The 26,367-nt window shown below is 47.3% G+C and overlaps 1 protein-coding gene across 1 annotated transcript in view; it reads right to left on the reverse strand.

Moving 5' to 3' along the window:
* Positions 1 to 19,458: 19,458 nt before the first annotated feature.
* POFUT1 (protein O-fucosyltransferase 1) overlaps positions 19,459 to 26,367 on the reverse strand; it is a 21,707-nt gene continuing 14,798 nt past the window's right edge. Inside the window, exons 5-7 of the mRNA XM_029221388.1 lie at positions 24,771 to 24,963; positions 23,056 to 23,298; positions 19,459 to 20,265 (exon numbers count right to left, since the gene is read on the reverse strand). Of these exons, the coding sequence (XP_029077221.1) occupies positions 20,077 to 20,265; positions 23,056 to 23,298; positions 24,771 to 24,963 (625 nt within the window). The 3' untranslated portion in view covers positions 19,459 to 20,076. The remainder of the gene's footprint in view (positions 20,266 to 23,055; positions 23,299 to 24,770; positions 24,964 to 26,367) is intronic.

Here is a 26,367-nt window from a genome sequence, read left to right on the forward strand (position 1 = left end):
GAGGCAGCAAACTCACCACCCATGTTTCCTGGCCAGGAGTGGGCCAAGCACACACTTCCAGCTGTGTCCAATAAAACTTTCTGCAATGATGGAAATGTTCTATGTCTGTGCTGTCCAATACTGTAGCCACAGTCATGTGTGGCTTTTGAAGACTTGAAACGTGGCTAGTGCAGCTGAGGAACTACATGTTAGATTTTATTTTTAAAATTAAATAAATTAATTTGAATTTTAAAAGCCACATGTGGGCAATGGTAACCAAATTAGACAGTGCAGCAATACAAGCTAGAAGGGGGGTAAGATGAGCATGAGTGGCCCAGAGCAGTCATGATTCCTCTCCCTGGACAGGCTGAACCTTCTTTGAGATCAAGGCAACTCCATCACTACCTAAAAACAAAACTGGGGCTTCCCTGGTGGCGCAGTGGTTGGGAGTCCGCCTGCCAATGCAGGGGACGTGGGTTCGAGCCCTGGTCCGGGAAGATCCCACATGCCGCGGAACAGTTGAGTCGCTGCACCACAGCTGCTGAGCCTGTGCTCTGGAGCCAGCGCTCCGCAACAGGGGAGGCCAGTGCACCGCAGCAGGGAGTGGCCCCCACTCGCCTCAACTAGAGAAAGCCCGGGTGCAGCAGCGGAGACCCAGTGCAGCCAAAAAATAAAAAAATAACCCAGAGCCTTAAAACAAAACAAAACAAAACTGAAGTTCTGTGAACAAGGGAGAAGGGTGTGTGTATTGAGTAGAAGACCAACAGTATCTGCTACAGGTATGCTACTGTCTGATCACACATTTGGTTTAGAAATACGTGTGTGTGTGTGTGTGTGTGTGTGTGTGTGTGTAGGCATAGAAAAAGCTGGAGGAATACCCATCCAATATTTACAATGGTCATTACCTTTGGGTATTGGCATTATAGTTGATTCTTATTTTCTTCTTAACACCTTTTCATATTTTCTAAATTTTATGTAGTAAACAGGAATTATATTTATTGTGAAAACTAAGTAGCTGCCATTACACACTTATTAGAACGGCCAAAATCCAGAACACTGACACCACCAAGTGCTGGTGAAGACAGGAAGCAGTGGGAGCTCTCATTCATTGCTGGTGGGAATGTAAAATGAATGGTACAGCCACTTTGGAAGACAGTTTGGCAATTTTTTACAAAACTAAACATACTCTTACCATATGATCCAGCAATCATGCTCCTTGGTATTTATCCAAAGGAGCCAAAAAGTTATGTCCACACAAAAACCTGCACACGGATGTTTAAAGCAGCTTTATTAATAATTGCCCAAACGTGGAAGCCACCAAAATGTCCTTCAGTAGGTGAATGAATAAATAAACTGTGGAATATCCAGACAATGGAATATTATTCAGTGCTAAAAAGAAATGCTCGGGACTTCCCTGGTGGTCCAATGGTTAAGAATCCGCCTACCAATGCAGGGGATGCAAGTTCGATTCCTGGTCAGAGAACTAAGATCCCACATGCCATGGAGCAACTAAGCCCGTGCACTCTGGAGCCTGCATGCCACAACTAGAGAGCCCGCATGCCGCAGCTACTGAGCCTGTGCACTGCAACAAACGATCCTGCCTGCTTCAACTAAGACCCCATGCAGCCAAATGAATATATATATATTTTTTTAAATAAATAAGTTTATTTATTTATTTTTGGCTGCATTGGGTCTTCGTTGCTGTGCGCGGGCTTTCTCTAGTTGCAGCGAGCAACTAGAGAGCCACAGCAACTTTGTTGTGATGCGCGGGCTTCTCATTGCGGTGGCTTCTCTTGTTGCGGGGCATGGGCTCTTAGGTGCGTGGGTTTCAGTAGTTGTGTTGTACGGGCTCAGTAGTTGTGGCTCATGGGCTCTAGAGCGCAGGCTCAGTAGTTGTAGTGCATGGGCTTAGTTGCTCCGTGGCATGTGGGATCTTCCCGGACCAGGGCTCAAACTCATGTCCCCTGCATTGGCAGGCAGATTCTTAACCACTGCACCACCAGGGAAGTCCCTAAATAAATATTTTTTTTAAAAAAGGAAAAGAAGTGCGCTATCAAGCCATGAAAAGACATGGAGGAAACTTAAATGTGTATTACTAGGTGAAAGAAGCCAATCTGAAAAGGCTACATAATGTATGATTCTAACTATGTGACATTCTGGAAAAGGCAAAAGTATGGAGACAGTAAAAAGATCAGTGGCTGCCAGAGGTTAGTGGGGAGGGATGAATATGTAGAGCACAGAGTATTTTTAAAGAAGTGAACATACTCTATTATGACACTATAATGGCAGATATATGTCATTATACATTGTCCAAAACCATAGAATGTACAACAAGAGAGAACCCTACCGTGAACTATGGGCTTTGGGCAATAATGATGTGTCCATGTAGTTCATCAGTTGTAACAAATGCACCACTCTGGTGAGGGATGTTGATGGGGACAGGAGACAACTTTGCTGTGAACCTAAAAGCCTGCTCTAAAAAAAAAAGTCTTAAAAAATAAACTAAGTAGCTGTTGCGGTCTTAAAGGATATCATTGGCAACCCACCATCCTGGCCCTGGTGATTACAGTTCCTGGGGTGGCCACCACTTGTATGGTCATGAAGGTCTATCGCTTCCCTTTCCCTCCCCTGAGCAGCAAGGCTATCTCTGGTGCCCTGGGAACAACCAGATTCAGGCTCTGCACAAAGATAGCATCCGACACAGGGGTGGGCAACCCATTAGAAAATCATTTACTGAAATGATTGTGGGCAGGGCATCACTTTAGGAGCAACAAGACACCTGAGAATGGCTAAGATGTAGCATCTGCACTGAGCTAGGATTCTGGAAGCAGGGGGAATCTTGGCTATACCAATTCTGTGTAACCTTGGATAACTTGCTTTCCCTCTCTGGGCCTCAGTTTCTTCATCTACAAATTGGGCGTGACTCCTGCTGTATGACCTTATAGAATTCCTGTGGGAGAGTTGATAATGAAGTGCTATAGTGAAATGCTTCATTACTTAATGGCCCTATGGGAGAAGCAGGCTGATTATTCTAAAGGGCAACTGAAGACTCCATATGAGGATTGCGGAGTGGGGGTAAGGGGGAATCACCAGGTTTGGAGCCAGGCAGATCTGGGTTTGGATCTCAGCTCTGCCACTGATGGTCATGAGGCCTTGAACAAGACACTTGATTGCTCACAGCCAGTGAGTATCGAGCCCAAGGAGCATGGTGTGATATCAAAGTTCAGGAACCTGAGAGTCAGTCAGACCTGAATGCAAGACCCAACTCTGCCATTTATCAGCTACATGTGATCTTCTGGCTTTTCCCAAGGAGAATCAGAAGTAAAGAAATTCAAAGGCACATTCTTGACCAGTAAGGAAAGTGGGATCGGGGATGAAAATAGAGGGAGCACATAGGTTAAGGAGGGAGACAGATAATCCACAGGTACAAGGTGGTGGCCTAAGGTAAGGAGACCAAGGGGAAGGGCATGGGAAAGCTGAAAGGACATTTATGGGGCATTTACAATGAGTCAAGTACATCAATCCTTACAGTCCCCTATTATGAAGGTACTATTATCATCCCCACCTTACAGGTAGGAAAACTGGCCAAGGTTACATTTTTGTCACATGAACGCAGAGCCCACACTCTTTCCTCTGCCTACAGCCAGGTGGCCCCAGCTCATCCCTGCACTTCTCTCAAGTTCTCTGCAAATACTGGGGATGTCTCTACGGCAGCAAGACTAAAAAATAGCCTATTTTCCTCCTCCCCCGCAACTCCCAGATTTGTGGAGAGGAGACACAAACTCATACTGATTTGAGATGAGGCCTGGGAAAGCACATTCAGCACACCACTGACTAGCAAACAGTGATGATTTTCGGTTATCCCTTTCCCTGCATCTGCAGATCTGCCCTGCCCGTAACTCTCCAATGGCTCCCCCTCCCCCCCAAGGCACATAGCTCCGAGGCTCCTCCCACCAACACGGACAACCTCATTGTTGGCCGTATTTCCCATGTTTCTCTGGCTAGGTTCCATAAACCCACCGGCCTCTCTGTGCCTTTCTTCCAGAGGTCCTTCTCCCCTGGAATGCCCTCTTCCCTGGACCCCTCTTCCCACGCACACATGACAGATCTCTCTTCACATCTGTTCATCACCCCCCACCCCGCCTCAAAATAGGATCCTGCAAACTTCCTCTTTCAGCTGGGTTTTGTTTCAACCTTGCACGAAGGAAAATGCTGTATGTGCTGGCACCTCAGAGAAAAATGTGAACTGCGCATCTAACAATTAAAACCAAAGTCCCCCTTGAAAACCTCGGAAGTTACCTCAACCACCCTTATCAAAAATTACCTTCATAGGGACTTCCCTGGTGGTGCAGTGGTTAAGAATCCGCCTGCCAATGCAAGGGACACGGGTTCGAGCCCTGGTCCGGGAAGATCCCACATGTCGCGGAGCAACTAAGCCCGTGCGCCACAGCTACTGAGCCTGCGCTCTAGTGCCTGTGAGCCACAACTACTGAGCCCGCGTGCTATAACTACTGAAGCCCGTGAGCCTAGAGCCTGTGCTCTGCAACAAGAGAAGACACAGCAGTGAGAAGCCCATGCACTGCAACGAAGAGTAGCCCCCGCTCGCCGCAACCAGAGAAAGCCTGCGCACCACGGCAACGAAGACCCAACGCAGCCAAATATAAATAAATAAATAAATAAATTTATAAAACAAACAAACAAACAAAAAATTACCTTCATAGGCAGAGCTGCGAACAGTGCATGGAAGCCTGAGAGAGGCCCTCATAATAGTTTAGTTATTTATTGCATTTATTTAGCACTGCATATTTATTTATAAATATTTGTTTATTATTTATTATTTATAAATTTTTTATTTATTTATAGCTCTGCATTTATTGGGTGTTTCCTTATGCCAGGCACTGTGGTAAATACTTTACAGTTTATCTTTCTCTTCACACATCTATGTCTTTAAGAGGTGGGAACTATTATTATCTCCATTTTACAGATGAGAACTGAGGCTTCAAACAATTACCCAGTAAGTGGCAGAGCCAGAGTCAGTCTGTTGTAATCCAGTTTCAAAGCCCATGACTTTGGTGTCTCTGGGCCCACAAACTGGTGAACTGTGGGAGCATCTGCCTGTAGTTGCGTTTTATCTGGCCTGCTCCATGTTTTAAAAAATAGAGAATTAACTGCCGACATTTAAAGACTAGGAGATTTCACATATCAGTTGGGATCTTCAGCTTCTGTTGAAATATCCAGGGAATTCCCTGGTGGTCCAGTGGTTAGGACTCCGTGCTCTCACTGCCGTGGCTCAGGTTCAATCCCCGGTCGGGGAACTAAGATCCCACAAGTCATGCAGGGTGGCCAAAAAAAAAAAAAAAAAATAGAAGAAAGAAATACACAAAGACTTGGCCACACTTGGCCTGGGTTCCCACATGGCAATAATTGGCTGGGAGGAGTAGCAACTGTCCCCCTTAATCAGGATGTGTGCATTCCACTTTGCCATATACTCGCCAGTCACCTGCAGACCTACCTCATTTATTTTCATTGCCTGCCTGGCCCTTGGAAGCATGTGAGTTTGTACTCCTGGGTCCACACTCTCTGATAGCTGTAATTTCCTTGCAGTGTAATAAGCTTCCCATCACTGGAGATGTGCAAACTGAGGCTAGCTGGCTGTTCGGTATGGGTGTTGGAAAGGGATTTCAAGAGGTAGCTGGAGAACTAGATCAGGTAATGTATATAATCCCCTCCAGCCCTGCAATGCCAAATATTTACTTAAGACTTTGCAGCGTATATTGTTAAGAACTAACTTCCCCCTTGGTCTCAACTTACTGTTTCAAACTTTCCTTCCCTTCACCTTGGTTTCTTGATCTATTTATATATTTTAATCATATGGTTATGTTATATCAATTCTAATAAGCTTCCTCAAATCCTTTTTGGAACAAGGCATGGGGAACAAACAAATCCAGACATAAATATTTACGTACAGGGCTTGGTTCCAGATACTGAAAAGAAAAAAAAGGAAAAAGAAAGAATTAAAAGTTGTAACAGCAAGTTATCTCAGTTTCACTGAGATGTTTGGGCTCAAGGAGATAAGGACCTAGGAGTCTGGGATGCAGCAGCTGTGAGCATGTGCCTAGGAGGTCCCAACCCACTATCTCAGGAAAGGCATCCTCAATGTTTTATTCTCCATTCTCTATTTAAAATAGATTAAAAAATTTTTTATTTATGGCCGCATTGGGTCTTCGTTGCTGTGTGTGGGCTTTCTCTAGTTGTGGCGAGCGCGGGCTACTCTTTGCTGCGGCACGCGGGCTTCTCACTGCGGTGGCTTCTCTTGTTGCGAAGCATGCGCTCTAGACACGCATGCTTCAGTAGTTGTGGCACTTGGGCTCAGTAGTTGTGGCTCGTGAGCTCTAGAGCGCAGGATCAGTAGTTGTGGCGCACGGGCTTAGTTGCTCCGCAGCATGCGGGATCTTCCCGGACCAGGGCTCGAACCCGTGTCCCCTGCATTGGCAGGCAGATTCTTAACCACTGCACCACCAGGGAAGCTCTAAAACAGATTTTAAAATCATATAACTAATTGTGGCAGTTTAAAAAAATTACTTCAGTTTCCTTAACATTCCTCCCATCAAGAGGGAGAATCTGTGTCCTCTTTCCTTGAATCTGAGTAGGCTTGTGGATGATTTAAACAATACAGTGTGGCAAAGTGATGCTCAGTGACTTCTGAGACTGGGTCATAAAAAGACATGCAGCTTTGCCTGGTTCTCTTGGAATATCCTCTCTCCAAGAGATATTCCTCCTGGGACACAGCTTCCATGCTATGAGAAAGACCAAGCCACAGCGAGGGCCCATTTGTAGGTGTTCCAGTCAGTGGTCCTACCTGAAGCCAACATCCCAGCCATCCAAGCGAGGCACCACAAATGTAGTCACTCCCAGCTGTTTTCGTCCCCCAACTTAGGCCCTTAGACTCCTTGGAGCAGAGACAAACCAATTCTGCTACGCCCTGTCCACATTCCCAACCCATAGAATCTGTGAGCAGAATAAAAGGATTATTATTTTACAACACTAAATTTGGGGTGCTTTGCTACATAGCAACAGAAAATTGGAACAGCAAACCCAACAAATGATTCAAACTATAAAGAAAACTATAGTGTAAAAATGGTAAGTTCCCTTTCACAACATTTCATTCCATCTCCCTTCCCAGAGGTAACACTTTTAACAGTGTCAAATGTATCCTTCCAGACCTTTTTCTATACATTTACATATATATATAATAGGAATATGTACATTTTGTTTCTTTATTAAGTGCAATTATATTAAAAGGCAACTTGCTTTTTTTCTATTAATAATATCTCAGTGATCTCTTTAAATTTACAAAAGAATTTGAATTGGTGATCTATTCACATACTGTGGTAGACAGCGTGTAAGATGGCTCTCAATGACACCCACTGTATTCAAATCCTTGTGTAGTCCCTTCCCGCCCTGAACCAGCAATGGCTTGTATGGTTAGAATAGGGTTAGAATAGGATATGGCAGAAATGTTGGTGTGCCACTTCTGAGGTTAGTTTTTAAAAGGCACTGAAGCTTCCATCTTGATGTCTTGGATCTGGGGAAAACAGCTGGCACATCAGGAGCAGCCCTATGGAAATGCCTACGTGGGGAATAATTGAGACTTCCTGCCAATAGTCACTGGGGAACTGAGGCCTCCTGCCAATAGCCATGTGAGTGCACCATCTTGGAAGGAGACCCTTCAGCCCTAGTCAAGACTTCAGCTGACTACAGCCCAGGTTGACATCTTGACTATAACTTCATGAGAGACCCTGAGCCAGAACCACTCAGCTAAGCTGATTCCAGATTCCTGATGCTCAGAAACTGGGTGAAGTAATAAATGTTTGTTGTTTTCAGCTGCTGAGTTTTAGGGTCATTTTTTCACACCAACAGATAACTAGTACAAGAGGTTTGAAATTTTTAAAAATAAGAAAGAGAATATAGCAAAAGCTCTTTGTCACTCCTACCTCTAAACACCTGGTCCCCTATCCTCTCCCAAATCCCCCAGCTAGCTTATAGAAAGCCCTTGGGAAGCATTAGATTTATTATCTGGGATACAGAAGCAGATATCTTCCTGGCTCCTCTTATAGATCATTTGACCCAAGAAAGGCTGCAGCAATATGGCATTCTCTTTCAGCAGCTGTAAAATCATGCCCTTCTTTCTCCACAGGAACTGGGCCTTTTCAGCCTTGATGCCACCTTTCCCTGCCAAGGCCTCAGTCTCCCACGAGCGTCCCCACATCCTATCTCAGGTCTGGGGGTGGGGGATTCCCCTCCTTGCACACCAGTGGAAAACATTACCTGGCCTTGTTCTTCAACCCATAGAAATCAGAAATCAACCACTCACTTCCCAACATGTAGTCTCAGCCTAGTCCCTGGCCTTCTTGCTGAGGGGACCCACCCTTCATCTTGCCCCAGCCTGGCATCCTCACCCCAGACAGCCCAGTCTGCTCCCAAGGTATCGCCCATGCTGATCCCTCTGCCCTGAATGCTCTGCCCCCAGCCCACCCTTCTGAAAACAGCCACGTATCTTTGAGACTCAACCCAGGGGCCATCTCTGTGAAGCTTCCCCAAACATCCTTACAGGCCTCCTTGCTTCCAACCTGGCCCCCACCCCCACCCCCGTCAGTCCATGGTCCACTTGACAGCCAGGAGGATGGGTGCAAAACCTGAGGTAGTGCTTACTTCCAGTGAGTTGGAGAAACAGTCTCCACCCTGCCTCTGCTGCTGAATGCAACTCCAAACCCTGGACAGAAGATATCGAGCAGCTCTTGAGGGCCCAGAAAAGTCAGCAGTAGCAGGCAGATTGGGGAAGACCAGCAATCAAAGTACCACCAAACTGGCAGTGAGTTTACACTTTTTTTCCCTCTGTATTCCTTGGGCTCTCTCAATGCAGTTCCAAACCTAGAAGTGGACGCCAGCATGACAGAGAGAGTGTCAGGAGAAACCCTCTAGTTCTAACTCCAGAAACAGGAAAGAGGTCTCCTAACACTCAGAAAGACTGGCGGTGCGGGGGGGGGGGATTCCTATTTCCTTTCTTTTCTCCGTTTTCTTGTGTCCTAGTCCCCAGGCCATCCATGGCGGCGAGATGGTGGCAGGTGCCTCCAGGAGCCTGAAACTATGAGGAAAGCGAAACTTCCTCTCTAACTGGAGGAGCTGTGTCCTGAGATGTTGGGATGAACCCCTACTGATTTTCAGTTGTTGGAAATGCACATCAGGGCCACGTAAATAAAGCCCCAGGGAGCCAGAGAGTCCCAGGGAGACAGCACTGAGGGAGGAGTTTGGGAAAGTGGCCCTGTAAAGTTATCAGTGGGCTTCTGGGCTCACCTGCTAGCTGCATATCAGTGGATCTAACCTAAACAGCATACCACAGACTTTGAGAACTGAATCATGAGAGGCTGCTGCCTGAGCTCCAGACTGGCCCATGAGTGGCACGCAAACAGAGCAGATGCACATAGCACCGCTGAGGGTTTGAAAACAGGGTTGACACTGGAACTAAACCCACAGAAGGCAGGTGGAGCTGAACCCACTGTGCCAATTGCCTGCTAAGACAAAAATATCGATATATCTGTGGGATTTAAGTGAGATCCATTGCTCGTAACATCATATTCAAAATGTCCAGGACAATTTACCAGCAATACAAAAAAGCAGGAAAGTCTCAACTCACATGGGAAAAGTCAATGAAAAGATGCCAACACCAAGATGTTGGAATGATCTGAAAAAGACCTTAAAGCAGCTGTTACAAAAATACTCCAAGGAGAGAATGGGGAGTATTTAATGGGTATGGTTTTAGTTTGGAAGGAAGAAAAAGTTCTGGAGACGGGTAAGTGGTGATGGTTGCACAACGATGTGAGTATACTTAACGCCCCTGAACTATACTTAAACGTGGTTAAAGTGGTAAATCTTATGTATGCTTTACCGCAATCTTACAAAAATACTCCATGTAGTAAGGATGAAGATTCTGGGCTTTCTCTAGCTTTTTCATAACAGACAATCTCGAATGGATATTTTAGAACTGAAACGTCCAAAAACTGAAATTAAAGACTCAATGGATGGGCTAAACAGCAGAATGGAGATAGCACAGGAAAAAAAAAAATCTGTGGACTTGAAGGCAGAGCAATTGAAATTACCCAATCTGAACAACAGAAAAAAGATAAACAGGGTCCATGAGACCTGTGGTACAATATCAAAAGGTCATCAGAGTAGCAGAAGGATGGGAGAAAGAGTGCAGTGCATGGGTGTTTATAGCAGCTCTATTCGTAATCCACACTTCCCAATTGGAAATAACCTCTTCAATGGATAAATCAATAAACAAACTGTGGTATAGCCATACAAAGCAATGCAGCTCAGCAATACAAAGAAATGAGCTATTACTTGCAGCAACCTAGATGAGTCTCAGCGGCATTATTCTGAGTGAAAGAAGCCAGTTTCAGAGGTTGATGTACTACTGTACGGTTCCTTTTATGACATTCTCAAAGACAAAACTATAGTGATACATCAGCGGTTACCACAGGTTAAGGGTGGGAAGAGCGTGTCACTACAAAGGGAAACAGGAGGGTTTTTTGAAAGGTGATGGAACTGTTCTGCATCCTGTTTGTGGTGGTGGTTACGCAAATCTACACGTGTTAAAATTCGTAGAACTATACACCAAAAAGAAGTACATTTTACCGTATGCTAATTAAAATAAAACAAAATAAAACTTGTGGTAGTCAGTCTCAAGCTGGCTCACAGAGATCCTCACTGCCTTGTTTTTATGCCCCTGTGTAGTCCCCTCTCACATTGAATAGGGCTGGCGGGTGGGACAAATAAAAATGGCAGAAGTGACAGTGTATGACTTCTGAAGCTGGGTCATAAAAGACACTGCAGCTTCTGTCTTGGTCTCTTGAGTCACTCACTCTGAGGGAAGGCAGCAACAATGCTGTGAGGACACCCAAACAAGCCTGTGGAAAGGAGCTGAGGCCTCCCATCAACAGCCAACCCCAACTCGCCAGCCACACAAGTGGGCCACCTTGGAGATGGAGCCTCCAGCCACGGTCAAGCCTTTAGATGAGTGCAGCCCTGGCCAATACTCACTGCAACCTCATGAGAGACCAGAACGGCTCAGCCAAGTTGCTCCCAAATTGCTGACCCACACAGAAGCTGTGAGAGAGAATATATGATTATTGATTATTGTTGCTTTAAGAGACTACATTTTGCGGGCTTCCCTGGTGGCGCAGCGGTTAAGAATCCGCCTGCCAATGCATGGGACACGGGTTTGAACCCTGGTCCCGGAAGATCCCACATGTCGCAGAGCAACTAAGCCTGTCCGCCACAACTACTGAGCCTGCACTGTAGAGCCCGCGAGCCACAACTACTGAAGCCCATGTGCCACAACTACTGAAGCTCGCGCACCTAGAGCCCATGCTCCGCAACAAGAGAAGCCACCACAATGAGAAGCCAGTGCACCGCAACAAAGAGTAGCCCCCGCTCACTGCAACTAGAGAAAACCTGCGTGCAGCAGTGAAGACCCAATGCGGCCAAAAGTTAAATAAATTAATAAGTAAATAAATTTATTTTTAAAAAAAGAGAGACTACGTTTTGGATTACTTGTTATATAGCAATAGGTAACTACAATCCCGAGATATAGGTCAGATCATGTCGCTCCCCTGCTCAAGATCTCCCAGTGGCTTCTCACCTCACTCACATAAAAACCAGAAGTGAGGTCCACTCTGATCTGGCCCGTGCCCCCCTCATACCTCACCCTCTTCCCCTCCTCCCTGTCCCTTAAACATGCCAGGCTTACCCCCACTCCAGGCCTTCTGCATTTGCTGTTCCTTCTGCCTGGAATGCTCTTCCCAGGTATCCACACACTCACCCACCTCCTGAAGGTTTCTGCTCAAATGCCACCTGGACACAGAGGCCTTCTCTGACTACCTCAGCCACTCTCCTTCCCTTTACCCTATTTCATTCTCCTTCATGGTCTTCATCATCTCCTCACACTTTATATATTTTTTCCTTAGCTGTTTCTCCCCACTAGAAAGCAAGCTCCATGACAGGAGGGACTCAATTCATAACGGTTCAATGGTTTAATTTGTATTCCCATTTTACAGATGACGACACTGAGTCCCAGTGATTACACACTAGATTAATGTTAGGGTAGGCTGTGCACCCAAATCTTGGGACACCAAACCTAGTGCCTTTTCTATAGAATTACCCAATCCAAAGTCCTCATTTTCTAGTTGAAGTGGAAACAGGAGTTCAGAGAGGGCTGGGGACTTTCCTGCCACAAAGAAACAGTTCTCTGTACCCTCCCCTTGTATACAACTGGCCTACTCCTCAGAAGCTTAATCCCCGAGGCAGGAGTGGTTCTTTCCCGCCAGCCCATCTCCCAAGTGGGCTGAGCGCTCAGCTCCTGTTTGCTTACTGGCAATGGCTGGGAGAAGACGGTCTCACTGTGAGCTAACACAGCACTGAAATGCCAAGGAGAGAAGTAAAGGAAGTTTACAGCAGGTGGCGCCTGGCAGGGCTGCTGTAGCCCCAGTAAAGAGTAACCCCTGTATCTGGGGCCCTCGTAATAGTTGCAAAACATTTTCATGCACTTTGGAATCTCTCTGGCAGCCCCATGCCAGCTGTTCCTGGATGAAGAAACTGAGCCTCAGAAAGATGCTTTTGCAATTTCATGAAATAATAACACTGTTATCATCAAGCATCTATGATGTGCCAGGTACTATGGCAATAGTAGTTCCTTAAATTCTCACAAGGACCCTACAAAGTAGGATGAAGTTATATCACATATGGGTTTAACAAATTAGGGCAGAAAGAGAGTAAATTTTGTCTTTATGCTTCGGGACCTGACTTTAAAGTAAGATAGACTCAACTGAAGACGTTATTTCCATTTGGCAGATGCAAAAACTGAGGCTCAGATAGGCTAATAACTTGATTGAGTCACACATCAGTTAGTGGCTGAGTTGGGATTCAAACCCAAATCTCCTCGACTGTGTACAGCCAGCACAGTGCAGCACCAGGACAGAAATCAGTGTCTAGACCTAAGATAAGTGGCTTCTCCCTAAGCCACATGAAAAACCAGTGAAACCAGACAGTGTAGGGAACAGGCATTATGCCAGGGAGGATGAATTGGCACAAGCTCTTTGGAGGGCAGTGTGGCCATGCCAGTCAAAGTGACAAATGTACACACCGTTTTGACTCACCAATGCCACTGTCAGAAACCTATCCTACTGATGTATTTGCACATATGGGAAATGGCACCTGTTCCATGTTTTTCACTGTGGCTTTGTTCCTGATGGCCGAAAACATCAAACTTAAATGTCTCACAAAGGTTAAATACCCCTCCCCCGACAGCCCCATGGGTCTTATTCTGAGGGTCTGCGGGGCCTGACATAAAGATAAGGCTGAGTGAGGGTCTCCTAAACTTCATCTTCATCATTCACACCATATCATTTACTTAATATTTTCTCTAAATTAAATCACGTTTTGTAACCTAAATAAATTACTTAAAAGGAAACTTTAAATCACGTCTGTAATTGAAAACATACAAAATATCCAAAAAATAAATATAGTGAAAGCAAAAGTGTTACTAAATTCTAGATAGCTAACTCTGACTCCAGGTCTGCTCTCTCTCTTACCAGGATGGATTAGCAGGTGGTAGAGGACTTAATGACCTGCTGGCACCAAACAGAGACTTTCTCTTAGGCATTGCTAGCAGGACCGAGAAAACGCTGAAAAGACAATTCTCTCCTTCTGCTAGTGCCCTGGGCCTCCTGAACCATCTTGTACACTGTTAAGAGGGGAAATAGCCCCCACGCTGTAGAGAATGGATGTGTCACCAGTTTTGTTTTGTTTTAACAAATTTATTTATTTTTGGCTGCGTTGGGTCTTCGTGTGCGCAGGCTTTCTCTAGCTGCGGCGAGCGGGGGCTACTCTTTGTTGCGGTGCGTGGGCTTATTGCGGTGGCTTCTCTTGTTGAGCAGCACGGGTTCTAGGCACGCTGGCTTCAGTAGTTGTGGCACGTGGGCTCAGTAGTTGTGGTTCGCGGGCTCTAGAGCACAGGCTCAGTAGTTGTGGCGCACGGTCTCAGTTGCTCCGCGGCATGTGGGATCTTCCCGGACCAGGGCTCGAACCCATGTTCCCTGCATTGGCAGGCGGATTCTTAACCACTGCACCACCAGGGAAGTCCCAACCAGTTTTTTTTAGAGATGGATCTTCAAAGGGGGATGGGGTGTCCTCCCAGGCTTCCCTCTGCCCCTTGGGTGGGCATCAGTCCCCATTCTGCTGAGTCACTGCTTGTGGGAAAGGAGGTAGTTTCTGGGAAATGCCTTTTGTTCCTTCCCTTCCCACTCTTTACCTGATTGGGCTTGGCATTCTGGGCTGATGATCCATAAAGGATTAGCTGTAAAAACAAACCAAACCTTCTCGTCCTTAAAGATGTTATTTCAGGGGCTTCCCTGGTGGCGCAGTGGTTGAGAGTCCACCTGCCGATGCAGGGGACACGGGTTCATGCCCCGGTCTGGGAGGATCCCACATGCCGCGGAGCGGCTGGGCCCGTGAGCCATGGCCGCTGAGCCTGTGCGTCCGGAGCCTGTGCTCCACAGCGGGAGAGGCCACAACAGTGAGAGGCCCGCGTACCGCAAAAAAAAAGATGTTATTTCAAGGGAAAGTTCCCAATCCTGAAATAAACCAGGTTTCAAGTAAGAATTTGAATTACTCCTGACAACATAATCCAGAGAGCAGGATTTGCCTTCAGGCTATGGGTTTTTTCTGTCAACCTCACTAAGGATAAAGAGAAAATTGAAGCAAGGGATCTTTATTTTCAGGCCAGGGAAAGATTATTATTATTGCTATTATTACCATTAAGCTTCCTTGAAGTGAACAGAATGTGGACATGAGAGCTCAGCTTTCTTCCGTCCTCTATCCCGTCTCACCTTCCTTGCCCCCTTCCTGTCCACTCCCTTCCATACTTTTGGAGGATCTATAAGGACAGCATTTTCCCAGCTTTGGTTCCTTTGAACACCAGTTTCTCCATTTCTGCCTCATCCACAACCCACCTCTACTGGTAGTTACTTAATTTTTTAAAAATGTAATTCCCATCATTTTGCTTATGTAAGTTTGGCCCCATCCTAAAACAATGAGATCCATTAACTGAAGGGCTTGACTATCGAGCTGTATATTTCCCCCAGTGCACAAAAAAGAGAAAAAAGTCAATGTTACAACACAAACTGAGCACTGCTGGGCACCTTGCACAGCCACGCCGCTGACCACGCTTGGTGGAAACTTCGAGGAGTGCCAGAGAGGCACCTCAGTGAAGGCCCTCCATAAGTGCTTGCTGGCTGACCACAGTGCGCCATCCCCACAACCTTGTTATCAGTGGTGCTCAAACTTTAGCTACTGGAGAGCTTGTTAAAAGATTCCTGGGCTGCATCCGCAGAGATTCTGATTCAGCAGGTCTGGGGTGGGGCCTAGGAGCCTGCATTTCTAGCAAGTTGCCCCAGATGATGTCGATGTTGCTGGTCCAAGGACCACAGTTTAAGTAGGTCTTGGGCTACTGGGCGTCACAATCACTTGTAGGTGCTTAAGACGCAGATTCTTGGGCACTGCACACCAGACACTGACTCCTCAGACCTGGGTGGGTGCCCAGAATCTGATATATCAACCAGCACTCCAAGGAGCCTCCAGAGACCACCACTATTAACACCTGGAACTCACAGGTGAGGTGGAGAGGTGAGTGACCCGCATCAAGGTCACTCTGCAAATCAGGGACAGCTCCTCCTCCCCATTGCTTCGGCCCTAAACCTCAGAGCATTCTGGACTTCCCTCTTCTCTCCTAACCCCACTTCAGTGTGTCAGCAAACCCTATAGGTTCTTCCTTTGAAACATTCAGATTTTCTTGAAAAGTCTCCAGCACATGAACTTGGGAATGAGACAGTAAATGAAACAAGGCTGGTGAAACGTTGAGGATTGTTGAAACTGAGAGTTCATTTTATTACTCACAATTTTTATGTATATTTGAATTTTTTCCAAAAAAAAGTTTTTATTTTTAAGTCTTGATCTAACAAATCCACTTCTGGGAATTTATCTTAATGAAAATTTTAGATATAGAAAAAGACTTACAAATAAAAATATTTTCCAAATAATAGCAGTGAAAAATTGGGAACATACTCTCATAATAGGACAACAATAAGCTATGGGACACCCCTCAATGGAATTTTATATCATTAAAAACATTTATTCAGGCCATGTACCAACATGGAAAACATGATATACTATTAAGTGAAAACCAGGACATTAAGTTGTAAATACTGCATGATTAAAACTATGCAAAGACTTATATCTTTAAAAAAGACTGAAATTTTTAAATGATTTTATACATGCAGCATCTGACCACTTCCCACCACCTTCAAGACAATAACCTTTGCCTAAGCCCCATCATCTCTCTCGCCTGCATCCTTGTGACAGCCCCACATTGGTCTCCCTGCTGCTACCCTTCCTCCTTCCCATCTCTTCTCCACGTGGCAGCCAGAGAGGCCCTTCAAAAATGTAAATCAGGGTTTCCCTGGTGGCGAGGTGGTTAACAATCCGCCTGACAATGCAGGGAACACAGGTTCGAGCCCTGCTTGGGGAAGATCCCACATGCCGCGTAGCAACTAAGCCCATGTGCCACGACTACTGAGCCTGCGCTCTAGAGCCTGCGAGCCACAACTACTGAGCCCTGGCGCCACAGCTACTGAAGCCCGCGTGCCTAGAGCCCGTGCTCTGCAACGAGAAGCCCGCGCACTGCAATGAAGAGCAGCTCCCGCTCGCCGCAACTAGAGAAAGCCCACGTGCAGCAACGAAGACCCAATGCAGCCAAACGAAAAAAAAATAACCAAAACTTCAAAAAAAAAAAAAAAAAGTAAATCAGACCATGACCCTCCTCTGTTCAGACCCAACAAGGCTTCCCATATCTCTCCAAATAAAAGCCAAGTCTTGACCTTACACTGCCCTCCAGGCTGTAGGATGGGTCACGTCACCTGCTCTCATCTACTCTGTTCCCTGCCTCGCTTCTGCCACTCCAGCCACACTGACCTCCTTGCTAGTTTTCAAACGCTCACTCCAGCTTCAGGACCTTTGCACATGCCGTTTCCTCTGCCGGGAAAGTGCTGCCTCCAGATGTCTGGATGAGTGCGCCCCTCTGCCCTCCATAGTAGCTCTTCAGAGAGGCCTTCCTGAGCTCATCTAAACCAGGACTACTCCCCATCTGCACCCACCACGCCCTTTATTTTTCTTTAGAGCACTTAACTAACACCTCCCACAGTACATTTGCTTATTACGTCTTCTACTTTATTAGAATGCAAATTCCTTGAGTACAAAGACTTTATGTCTGATCCTCTGCTGAATCCCACAGAGCCTGGCACACAGTGGGTCAATAAACACCTGCTGAATGAAAGCATGTTGAATTAAGCAACCACCCAAGAGAACTGTAAGCTTCATGTGGGCTTTCTGTTTCTTGGGTGATCCCCCCTCCCTGAAAGCTCCTGGCAGTGGCAGGCCCACGGCTGCAGCCCAATGGGGATAAAGGTGGCTGACCATTTCTCCATCTGAAGCCTCCACAGCACACAGCATAAAGTGTATCCTGTGAACTGGAGGAGCAGAGCGTGCTGGCTAACAGCACTGTCTTTTGGAGGTCAAATCCGGGCTGACCACTACTGGCTGTGTGGTCATGGGGAAACTGAGAATTTTCTGAGCGTTAATTCCGTGGGACTTCCCTGGTGGCTCGGTGGTTAAGAATCCGCCTGCCAATGCAGGGGACACGGGTTCGATCCCTGCTCCGGGAAGATCCCACATGCCGCAAAGCAACTAAGCCCATGCGCCACAACTATTGAAGCCCGCGCACCCTAGAGCCCACTCGCTGCAACTACTGAGCCCGTGCTGCAACTACTGAAGCCTGTGCACCTAGAGCCTGTGCTCTTCAACAAGAGAAGCCACCGCAATTAGAAGCCTGCACACCGCAACGAAGAGTGGCCCCCGCTCGCCGCAACTAGAGAAAGCCCACATGCAGCAACGAAGACCCAACGCAGCCAAAAATAATTAAAAAAAAACAAATTCTGCCCTGCCCAGAAGTTCCTACTTCCCAGGGCTGAGGTGGGGGCTAAACCAGAGAATGTCCACAAAGCACTTAGCAAGCAGTGCCTGGCGCAAAGGAGGCATGCAACGAGAGGCAGTCAAATTATCAACAGCCATGTATTTGCCTTTGTCTGTTTCACGTTTACAACGGGCTCTTATACATGCTTGATGTGATTGGGGCTGTTCAACAACCCTGTCAGTTTTATCACCATTTTATAGGTGAGGAAACTGGGTCAAAGGAATAAAGTACTCGCCTACAAAACACACTGAATCTGACTGCAACTCCCCTCACCTCCAGAGACACGAGGATTTGGCCGGCCCATTAGAGCCCCAGACTCTAAGGTGTGTGCCTAGTGTGGGGCAGCAAATGACATCAGGCAGAAAGCCACACGCCCCCAACGGCCGGATGGAGGCAGGGGTTCCCATGTCCCACAGTGAGGCTCGTGAACAAGTCTGAACAGATAAACCATCTCTCAGAGTCCACCCAGGATTTAAAACATTTCCCCCAGAGGGAAAATTCAAATGTCCTTTCTGTATAGTTTCTCCTGCTAAGAGTTGGGCGGCAGCTCTAAGCAGCGAATGCCACCTTTGGTGTTTGAGATCCTTGTTGCCCTGCAGCCTCTGATTCAGTGTGCCATGAAAACAAAGCATCTCTTCCCAAAGGTTACCCAAGGGACACCGCTGCATGGAGCTCTGGGCCTGGCTCTCATCAATCTCCTCTACCTTACCAGGATTGACTGTGGCCTTCTGAGGGAGGCCAGATGGCGGGGAAGTGATCGGCAGGTGTTAGACATGAATTTTAGAACCACAAGGCCAAAAAATCAGACTCTCAGGAGTCATGGATTTTTACAACTACAGCATCTGAGAGACAAAGAAACTTAAGACTGTTAACACCTTAAGCCTCAGGCGCTTGGCTGAGATTATACTGGATGAGATGGGCAAAAAAACCTGGGAATCCAATGGCTCCTGGGAACTGAGCATCTTTGATCTGGTCAGAGGCTTAGTGAACACTCCCTTGTGAGAATATAGTCTGAGGGCTCCAGCTGCAGGAGGAAGGCTGGGAGGACAGGCCTTGGGTAGCAGCTTAATGGCAAAATTCTACAACCAGGCCCCTTGGGACATGAGATCAGAAGAGGAGACTTCAGAAGGATCCTGCCAGGCCAGCAAGTCCCGGCCCTGGTGAGGTGTTATGAAACCCTGACGGTGCCAGGTTTGTGGCAGGCCACCAACTACCAAGAGACTTTGAGAGCAATACCATGATGGTCTGGCTTGACGGCAGGTGCTCCTTGCCGGGAATGCGCTGTGGGAGCAGCACTTAGCCGTCTTCGGGGTACTGACAGCACTGTGATTGATAACTTCTATTTGCATAGTGTGTACAATGGAGAAGAGTGTTTGTGCCCCAAAGCCTGGCAATGGCCTAGGAAAGGGGGGCTGACAATGGCTCTGGCCAGGCAGTGGGGATGAGTCTGAGGGCCACCTTGGGGGTCATCTGGAAAAGCGGTCAATACACCCACCCACCCCTGGCCTTATCCACATTCTGTTAAGGTCACTTCAGGTACCTATGTTAATGAACTTCACTGATTTTTTAAAATGAGGGAGAGTTCTAGGGGAGTCATGACCTTGTATCAAAACTATAAAAATCTCTCTCTATATAAAAAAAATCTCTCCTAATACAGTTCAGCATTCCAGGCTGCTCAGAGCAGGGCAGACCAAAAGACAGATGTTGGACTGCTTTGCTGGTGTGAGAAATTCCCAGGAGAAGCAGCAGGGAGCACATGAGAAAGGGAGATGGTCTGGCTACTAGAAGCTTGGAAGTCCCGTGCCCTGGGAGATGGACTGTCTTCCTACTCCTCCAGGAAGTCCCTGGTACTTTTTTCTGTTCTCTGATCCTTGGGGATCAATCCTGGGAGCACCTCTGGCTGCCAGGCCTGGCTGGAGGGAACGACTCAGACAGGCGGTATGCTCCAGGTAGGATCAGAACTCATCCCTCAGCTGAGGGGGACTGTCCATGCCGAAGAAGGAGGACTGCTTCCCCTGGAGGTCCCGTTCCCGCTTCACGAAGGCAGTGAAGGAGGAGACACAGTTGCCAATAAAGTGGTCAGCTTGGCCGAGGATGTACAGGTCGATCTGGGCCACCTCAGGCTTCAGACTCACCACGTTCACCTGCAGGAGGAAGGGCAGGGTGTTTTAGCCAGGGTGCAGGCCTAAGTGGCCAGCTCAGCCAAGGCCTGCAGCCACCTGCCACCTTCTTTCCCTGTGCTGAAGTCACAGACAGACAAGGAAGCGCACAGAGGATTAAAATGCAGGGTCGGGGCACCTGAGGGAAGTGCTGCCCAGCAGCTGCCTTAGCCCCTCAGCTGCAGACACACCACTCATTCACACTCTGCCTTTGCTTGCTGGTTCCCTCTGTCGGGAACGCCTCTTCCCATCCATCACAGTCCTGACCATACTCTCAAGGTTCAGCTCAAGGTCACCTGAGGGGCTTGGCTTCTCCCACCAAACCATGATCTGACCAAAGCTCACCCCACCCACTCGGTTCTGCTGCCTGGATGCCTCCAAGACTTAAGTCCTGTCCAATCTATCCCCGAGATATTCCCCAAAGGTGAACCCTTCTCTTGATGGATTACTACTCCCTGGCCAGTCACCATAATCTTTTCTCCTCCAGGTCTATTCACCAAATGAAAGTAGCCAAAGGAAACTTTTCCAGATTCCCCTACCCGCCTACTCCTCCCTCTACCCCAAGCTGAGCACCCTTAACTGGTGTCCTACTGCTCTTCAGATAAAGATGACAAATCTTGAATGTGGCCTATAAGGCCTGTTCAGCTGCCTCTCCACCTTGAGCTCCAGCCACTATACCAGTCTCCCTTCCACCTCAGGACCTTTGCACATGCTCTTCTGTCTGGAGTGCTTGTCTCTTTGCTCGGTTAACTCTTACTTAACTCTCACCCTGCAGCTCAAGTCACACCTCCTTGGGGAAGCCCTCCCTGGCTCCCCCATCTAGTCCAGGCTCCTCTGCTCTACACTCTCACAGAACCACGTTCTTTTACTTTGTAGTACACATCTCAGTTTGTAGCTTTCACTCCTTAGTGATTCTCTGGTTAACGTCTGTTTCCTGCACCTGACTGGGGCTGGGGCCGCGTCAGTTTGCTTGTCGCTGCTGGCTGGGGTCTGCCTCAGTATGTATCTGTTGACTGGACAAGTGAGTGAATGAGCCTCCACACCCAAGCCTGGCCCTCTCTTGTGGCATATCTTATATTTCTTTGCAAATCTCTTTTCCTGAGTTTAGACTGTGAGCCCTGGAAGGCAGCATCACATCTTATTTATCAGCATCACTGGCTCAGCACTGGCCCAGCTTAACAGATGAGCAAGGCTTAGTTCAAGAGGAAGGGTGGGCTGAGCCCATGGAGAAGGGGGCTGAGTGGTGGAAAAGGGCAAAAACAGTGGCACAGGAACAGGAAATAGAAAATGGCAAGAAGCTCAAGGTATAACAAACATACCAACTCTAGAAACTCACAAAAAAACTCCCTGGGACTCTCCAAATGGGGGTGTGGGCAGAGTTGGGGCTGAAAGTGCTTTGCTGTCACACAGAGATTTCTGATGTAACAAAAATCATCATCTTGCTATTTGGATTGCAGCATAAAAATAATAGCAGCTTAACCATGGCCAAAATCCCCTGAACAATTCCACCCACGCCCTGAAACTTACCCGCTCTGTGTCATGCCCACTAAAATGAGCCCCGAGACCTCCTGGGTAAATTCTATTCCCTCATGGGACTTTGGTTTTCTCAGTTATAAAACACAGGGCTTGGGTTAGAGGCACTCCAAGGTCTCCCGGCTCTGATATTCTTCTATAAAGCGGGTGGGTGGGGATCAGAATGCTCTGACTCGGCACTTCCTCTACAAGCCGGTAAAAGAGAGAAAGGGAGCCCCTTGACATAAGCCAAGGGCACCCACTGCTAGAAAGCGGATGTCTGTCTTTTAAGGTCTGCACAAGCATTTAGGGCCTTCATTCACTCAAAAGTCTTATTGAATGTTCACTATTAACTCCGTCATTTTATCGATACCTACTTAACTTATTATCTGTTCTTCGCTCATACAGTAACAAGCCTGTTCTATTATTTACTCATATACTGAACACCTACTATTCTTTAATCATTTACTAAGCACAAAGAGCCTTCCTTGTATTCATCAACCACCTACTTCTACTATCAGTGACCGCTAACTTTATTCAGCACTTATTTTTTACTGGACCTGTTTTAATTTCTTTTTATTTGATCTTCACAATTACACTATGAGATGTAGGCACAACTCTCAGTCCCCTTTTATTGACGAGGAAACAGAAGCACAGAGAGGTAAAGTAACTTGTGTAAGGCTGCACAGTGAGTAGAGCCCAAGTCCTCTGGCTCCAGAGTCCATGCTCTTAATCCCTCTGCTGCACTGGACCCCTACCAAGGGCCCACTCTTTATGGCCTTATTCACCAAACATTTACCAAGTGTCTACCACGTGTCAGGCACTGTCCTAGACACTGAAATGGCAAGGCGGGGTCTCAGCCCTGGAGGAGGTCAAAGCAACAGGCTACACCCTGAGGAGTAGAGCAGTGAGTCCACCTTGGATCCTGCCTTCAAGGAGTCACAACTGGGAAGAAATAAGACCTGTTTCTACACTAGTCTCACAGTCTAGAAGGTGTCTCAGGAGGAGATGTGATAAAGTGCTGTTACAGCTCCCAGTAGGGATCCATTAGCGACAGGAGTGGAGGGAAATCTGCGGAGCACCTGCGGAGGTGTCTGAGCTGGGGTTTAAAGAAGGGTAGGAACTGGAAGGGAACCTGATGTTCAAGTAAAAGCCTGGTGGTGGGAGGACGTGAAGCATGAGGTGGGAGCGGGCAGACCACCCTGGTGCTTCCTCTGATTCCCTTCCTGCTGCCCTCCCACCAGGCCCACGCCCCATGTGTACCTTCCCTTTGAAGAGCTGCTGGATCTCGGGTACATAACTCTCAGAGTCAGTGGCAATGTAGACCGACTGGGCGTTCAGCGCCGTCACCCAGAGCTTCAGGGTGCGCCTGATTTCCTTCAGGTCGGGGAGGCACATGGTCATGGTGAGCGGGGCGGCGGTGTGGCGGCTGTAGCCCACGCACTGCGGGGAGGCCATAAAGTGGGCGCCGGCGGTCCCGTCCTTCAGCATGGCGCACGCATTCTTCTGTGGGGCGGGTGGGGACAGAGCTAAAGACGGTCACCGCCCGCAACCCCAGAAGCAAGAGCCGGGAAGGGGAAAAAGGCAGGCAATGCAGGAGGAGCGCAACTCTTTTTTTTTTTTTAAAGCATTGAGGGAAGAGGGAAATGCTTCAAAACAGTTAACGGTGGTTATTTCTGGGTAGTGGGATATTGGCTTTTCACAATTTTTTTTCTTGGTATAACTGCACTATCTGGGACTTCCAGCAGAATTCTGAACTGTGGTGGTGATGAAGGGCAGCCTTGTCTGATTTCTGACTTCAGTGGGAACACTTCTGATAGCTCCCAAGAAGTACGTGTTTGCTGTGGGTTTCGGAGAGATAGCCTTTATCAAGGTAAGGTGGGTCCCTTGTATTCCTGGTTGGTTAAGAGTTGTTTTTCTTCTTTTTTAAATCATAAATGACTGTTGACTTTTTATCAAGTGCTTTCTTGGCCTCCATTGAGATGATTATATGATTTTTCTTCTTTGGGTGTTAATATAGTGAATTTCCCTGCATTCCTGGGATAAATTTTACTTGTTTGTGTTGTATGTTCTTTAATATGCTACTGGATTTTAGTTGGTAATATTTTACTTAGGATCTGGGCATCTATGTTCTTTAGGAGAATGGGCTGTACTTTCCAGAGTTGACCTTATCTGAGTTTGGTATTAGCATTATGCTAGCTTTATAAAACAAGAAAGCATCTTATATCTTCTTATGTTCTAGTGAAGCATAAATGGGAACTATCTGAAACCACTCACAAAATACTCTGGGCCTGGCTCCTTTACTTTGTGGAAGGGGGCAGGAAGGGGGGCAGGAAGGGAATCTAGTGGGTAAATGTGTGATTGCTTCCTCAATTGACACTGAATGAATTGTGATCTACTTTCTATACTTTTCAGTATTTTTCAAGTTTTCAACGATGAGTATTTCTCACATACATACGTACGTATCTTCTTCTGTAAACTAAGGAGATTGTCTACATTACTCCAGTTATTTCCACAGGGAGGATAAGCTGATGAGTTTTCTGCACATTTAAGCAGCTACCAAACTTGGAGGATGACATCTTCATTTCTTGGGAGCCCCACCCAACCTCCAGAGCTTGTTTTTCAACAAGGAGTCTACTGGCTAAACACTGAACTGGGACAGAGGACTGTGGGCTATGGGGCTCTTTCTGGCTTGCTGTCTGACCCAGAGCCTAGCTTGATACCTCAGTTTATCCATCTGTGAAATGAGGATAAAAATGGCAACTGTTAAAATGAAAACTGGCAAGCAAGTGCTCTGGAGCTACATTTCTGACGTGTCTGCAGTGGGATCGTGGGGCACAGTCCCGTGAACTCGGCCAAGTGAGATCTCTCTACCCTGGCTAGGACGTGGTGCAGTGGGTTCAGTGTCCAACCCCCACAGGCATGGGCCCTGCTCAGAGATGTGTCCATCCCGGCCACGAGAGGAAGGGGGAAGTTACCCAGTCGGAGCCAATGCGCAGGTGGATGCCCACATAGGGTCGGATGAGGTGGGCACGGATCTGGGCCTCCCCTGTCCTCACCATCTCATCTGACCACACCATGTACTTTTGGAGCGGCCTATGCTCCTCCAAGACAGGGAACTGGGCCGGGGCCCCTGGCAGGGCAAGCACTGGATGTTCCTCCGGAGAAAATCTAGGCATGAGACAGAAGGAGAAGAAGTCAGACAGAGAGCGCACAGCGAGTCCAGCCGCCACCCCCATGGGAGAAAAGACGGCGTTGCACCATGCCCCAGAGACCCTGCGGAGGGGCCCCTGCAACCTGCAAGAAGCACAAGAGGTTGTGAAACCCCAACGGGCTGATAAGAGACCTTGGCAGCAGCAAGAGGCACAGTATGCAATACTGTCCCGCCACACGGAATTTACAACTCTCTTTGATTGTTTAACAATTAAAAATTTACAGTAGAGCACTCCAACCTTTTGTATGTCATGCTGGCTTCCAGTCTGTGGTGCGGTAATTCACTCCAGGTTGGGGTGTCTAGACTGAGTCTCTGCCATTTTACCCACACAGTGGGATCGGGAAGTGCAGCTGCTAACAGGTCACACTCCCAGGGAATGTGTACGCTGGATGAGACCATTCACTCAACATCTAACACATTATCTATGGATTGCCTACTATGTGCTGGGGGCCAGGGGAGAATGAGACAGGCCTGGTCCCTGCTCTCATGGAAAACACTAGAGGTCTGTAGATGCCCCCCACATACCCTGCCGAAGGCTCTCCCTCCCCCTTGTTCACAATGCACCTTGTAATTATTTTACCCCTGAGTTCAGAAAAGCCTGCTGGACTCAGGCTTCTGAAGTCAGTATCTCTGCGTGCCTAGAACAGTACATGGAAGAGCTCAGTAAAGATCTGTTGACTGAATCGAGTGAGGAGCAAACCTGTGTTCCCTCATTAGCTAAGCCCAGACTATATTCCAGCAACATGAAATGCCCCGCTCTTCCATAAGCTTGCAATGCACTTTCAAAGTACAGATCTCTGCAGACTTCTCCCCTCTACCTGGTATGCCTTCCCTCTGCCAGCCAAAATCCTTTTCCTAAAATTATGAAATAGGTACAGGCACTCTGGAAAAGTTTGGCAGCTTCTTATAATACTAGACGTGCAATGACGATATGACCCAGCAACTGTGCTCTTGGGCATTTATCCCAGAGAAATGGAAACCTATATTCACACATGAACCGGTATGCGAATGTTCACAGCAGCTTTTTTCATAATAGTCAAAAAGTGACTGGTTAAAGCTTTTTTCATAATAGTCAAAAAGTGACTGGTTAAACAAACTGCAGTACATCTACGCCACAGAGCACTATTGCAGTAAGAAGGAACCAGCTACTGATACAGGGAACAACGGGGATGGATCTCAAGGGAATTATGCTGAGTGAAAAAAGTCTGCCTCAAAAGGTCACATACTGTATGATTTCGTTTATATAACATTTGTGAAATGACAAAGTTGAGAAAAAAGAAATGGAGATGGGATTAGTGGTTGCCAGGGGCTAGGGTGTGTGTGTGTGTGTGTGTGTGTGTGTGTGTGTGTGTGTGTGTGTG

Source organism: Monodon monoceros, unplaced genomic scaffold (assembly GCF_005190385.1).
Source record: "Monodon monoceros isolate NGI ecotype Baffin Bay Population unplaced genomic scaffold, NGI_Narwhal_1 Super_Scaffold_13, whole genome shotgun sequence".
Classification (NCBI taxonomy): domain Eukaryota; kingdom Metazoa; phylum Chordata; class Mammalia; order Artiodactyla; family Monodontidae; genus Monodon; species Monodon monoceros.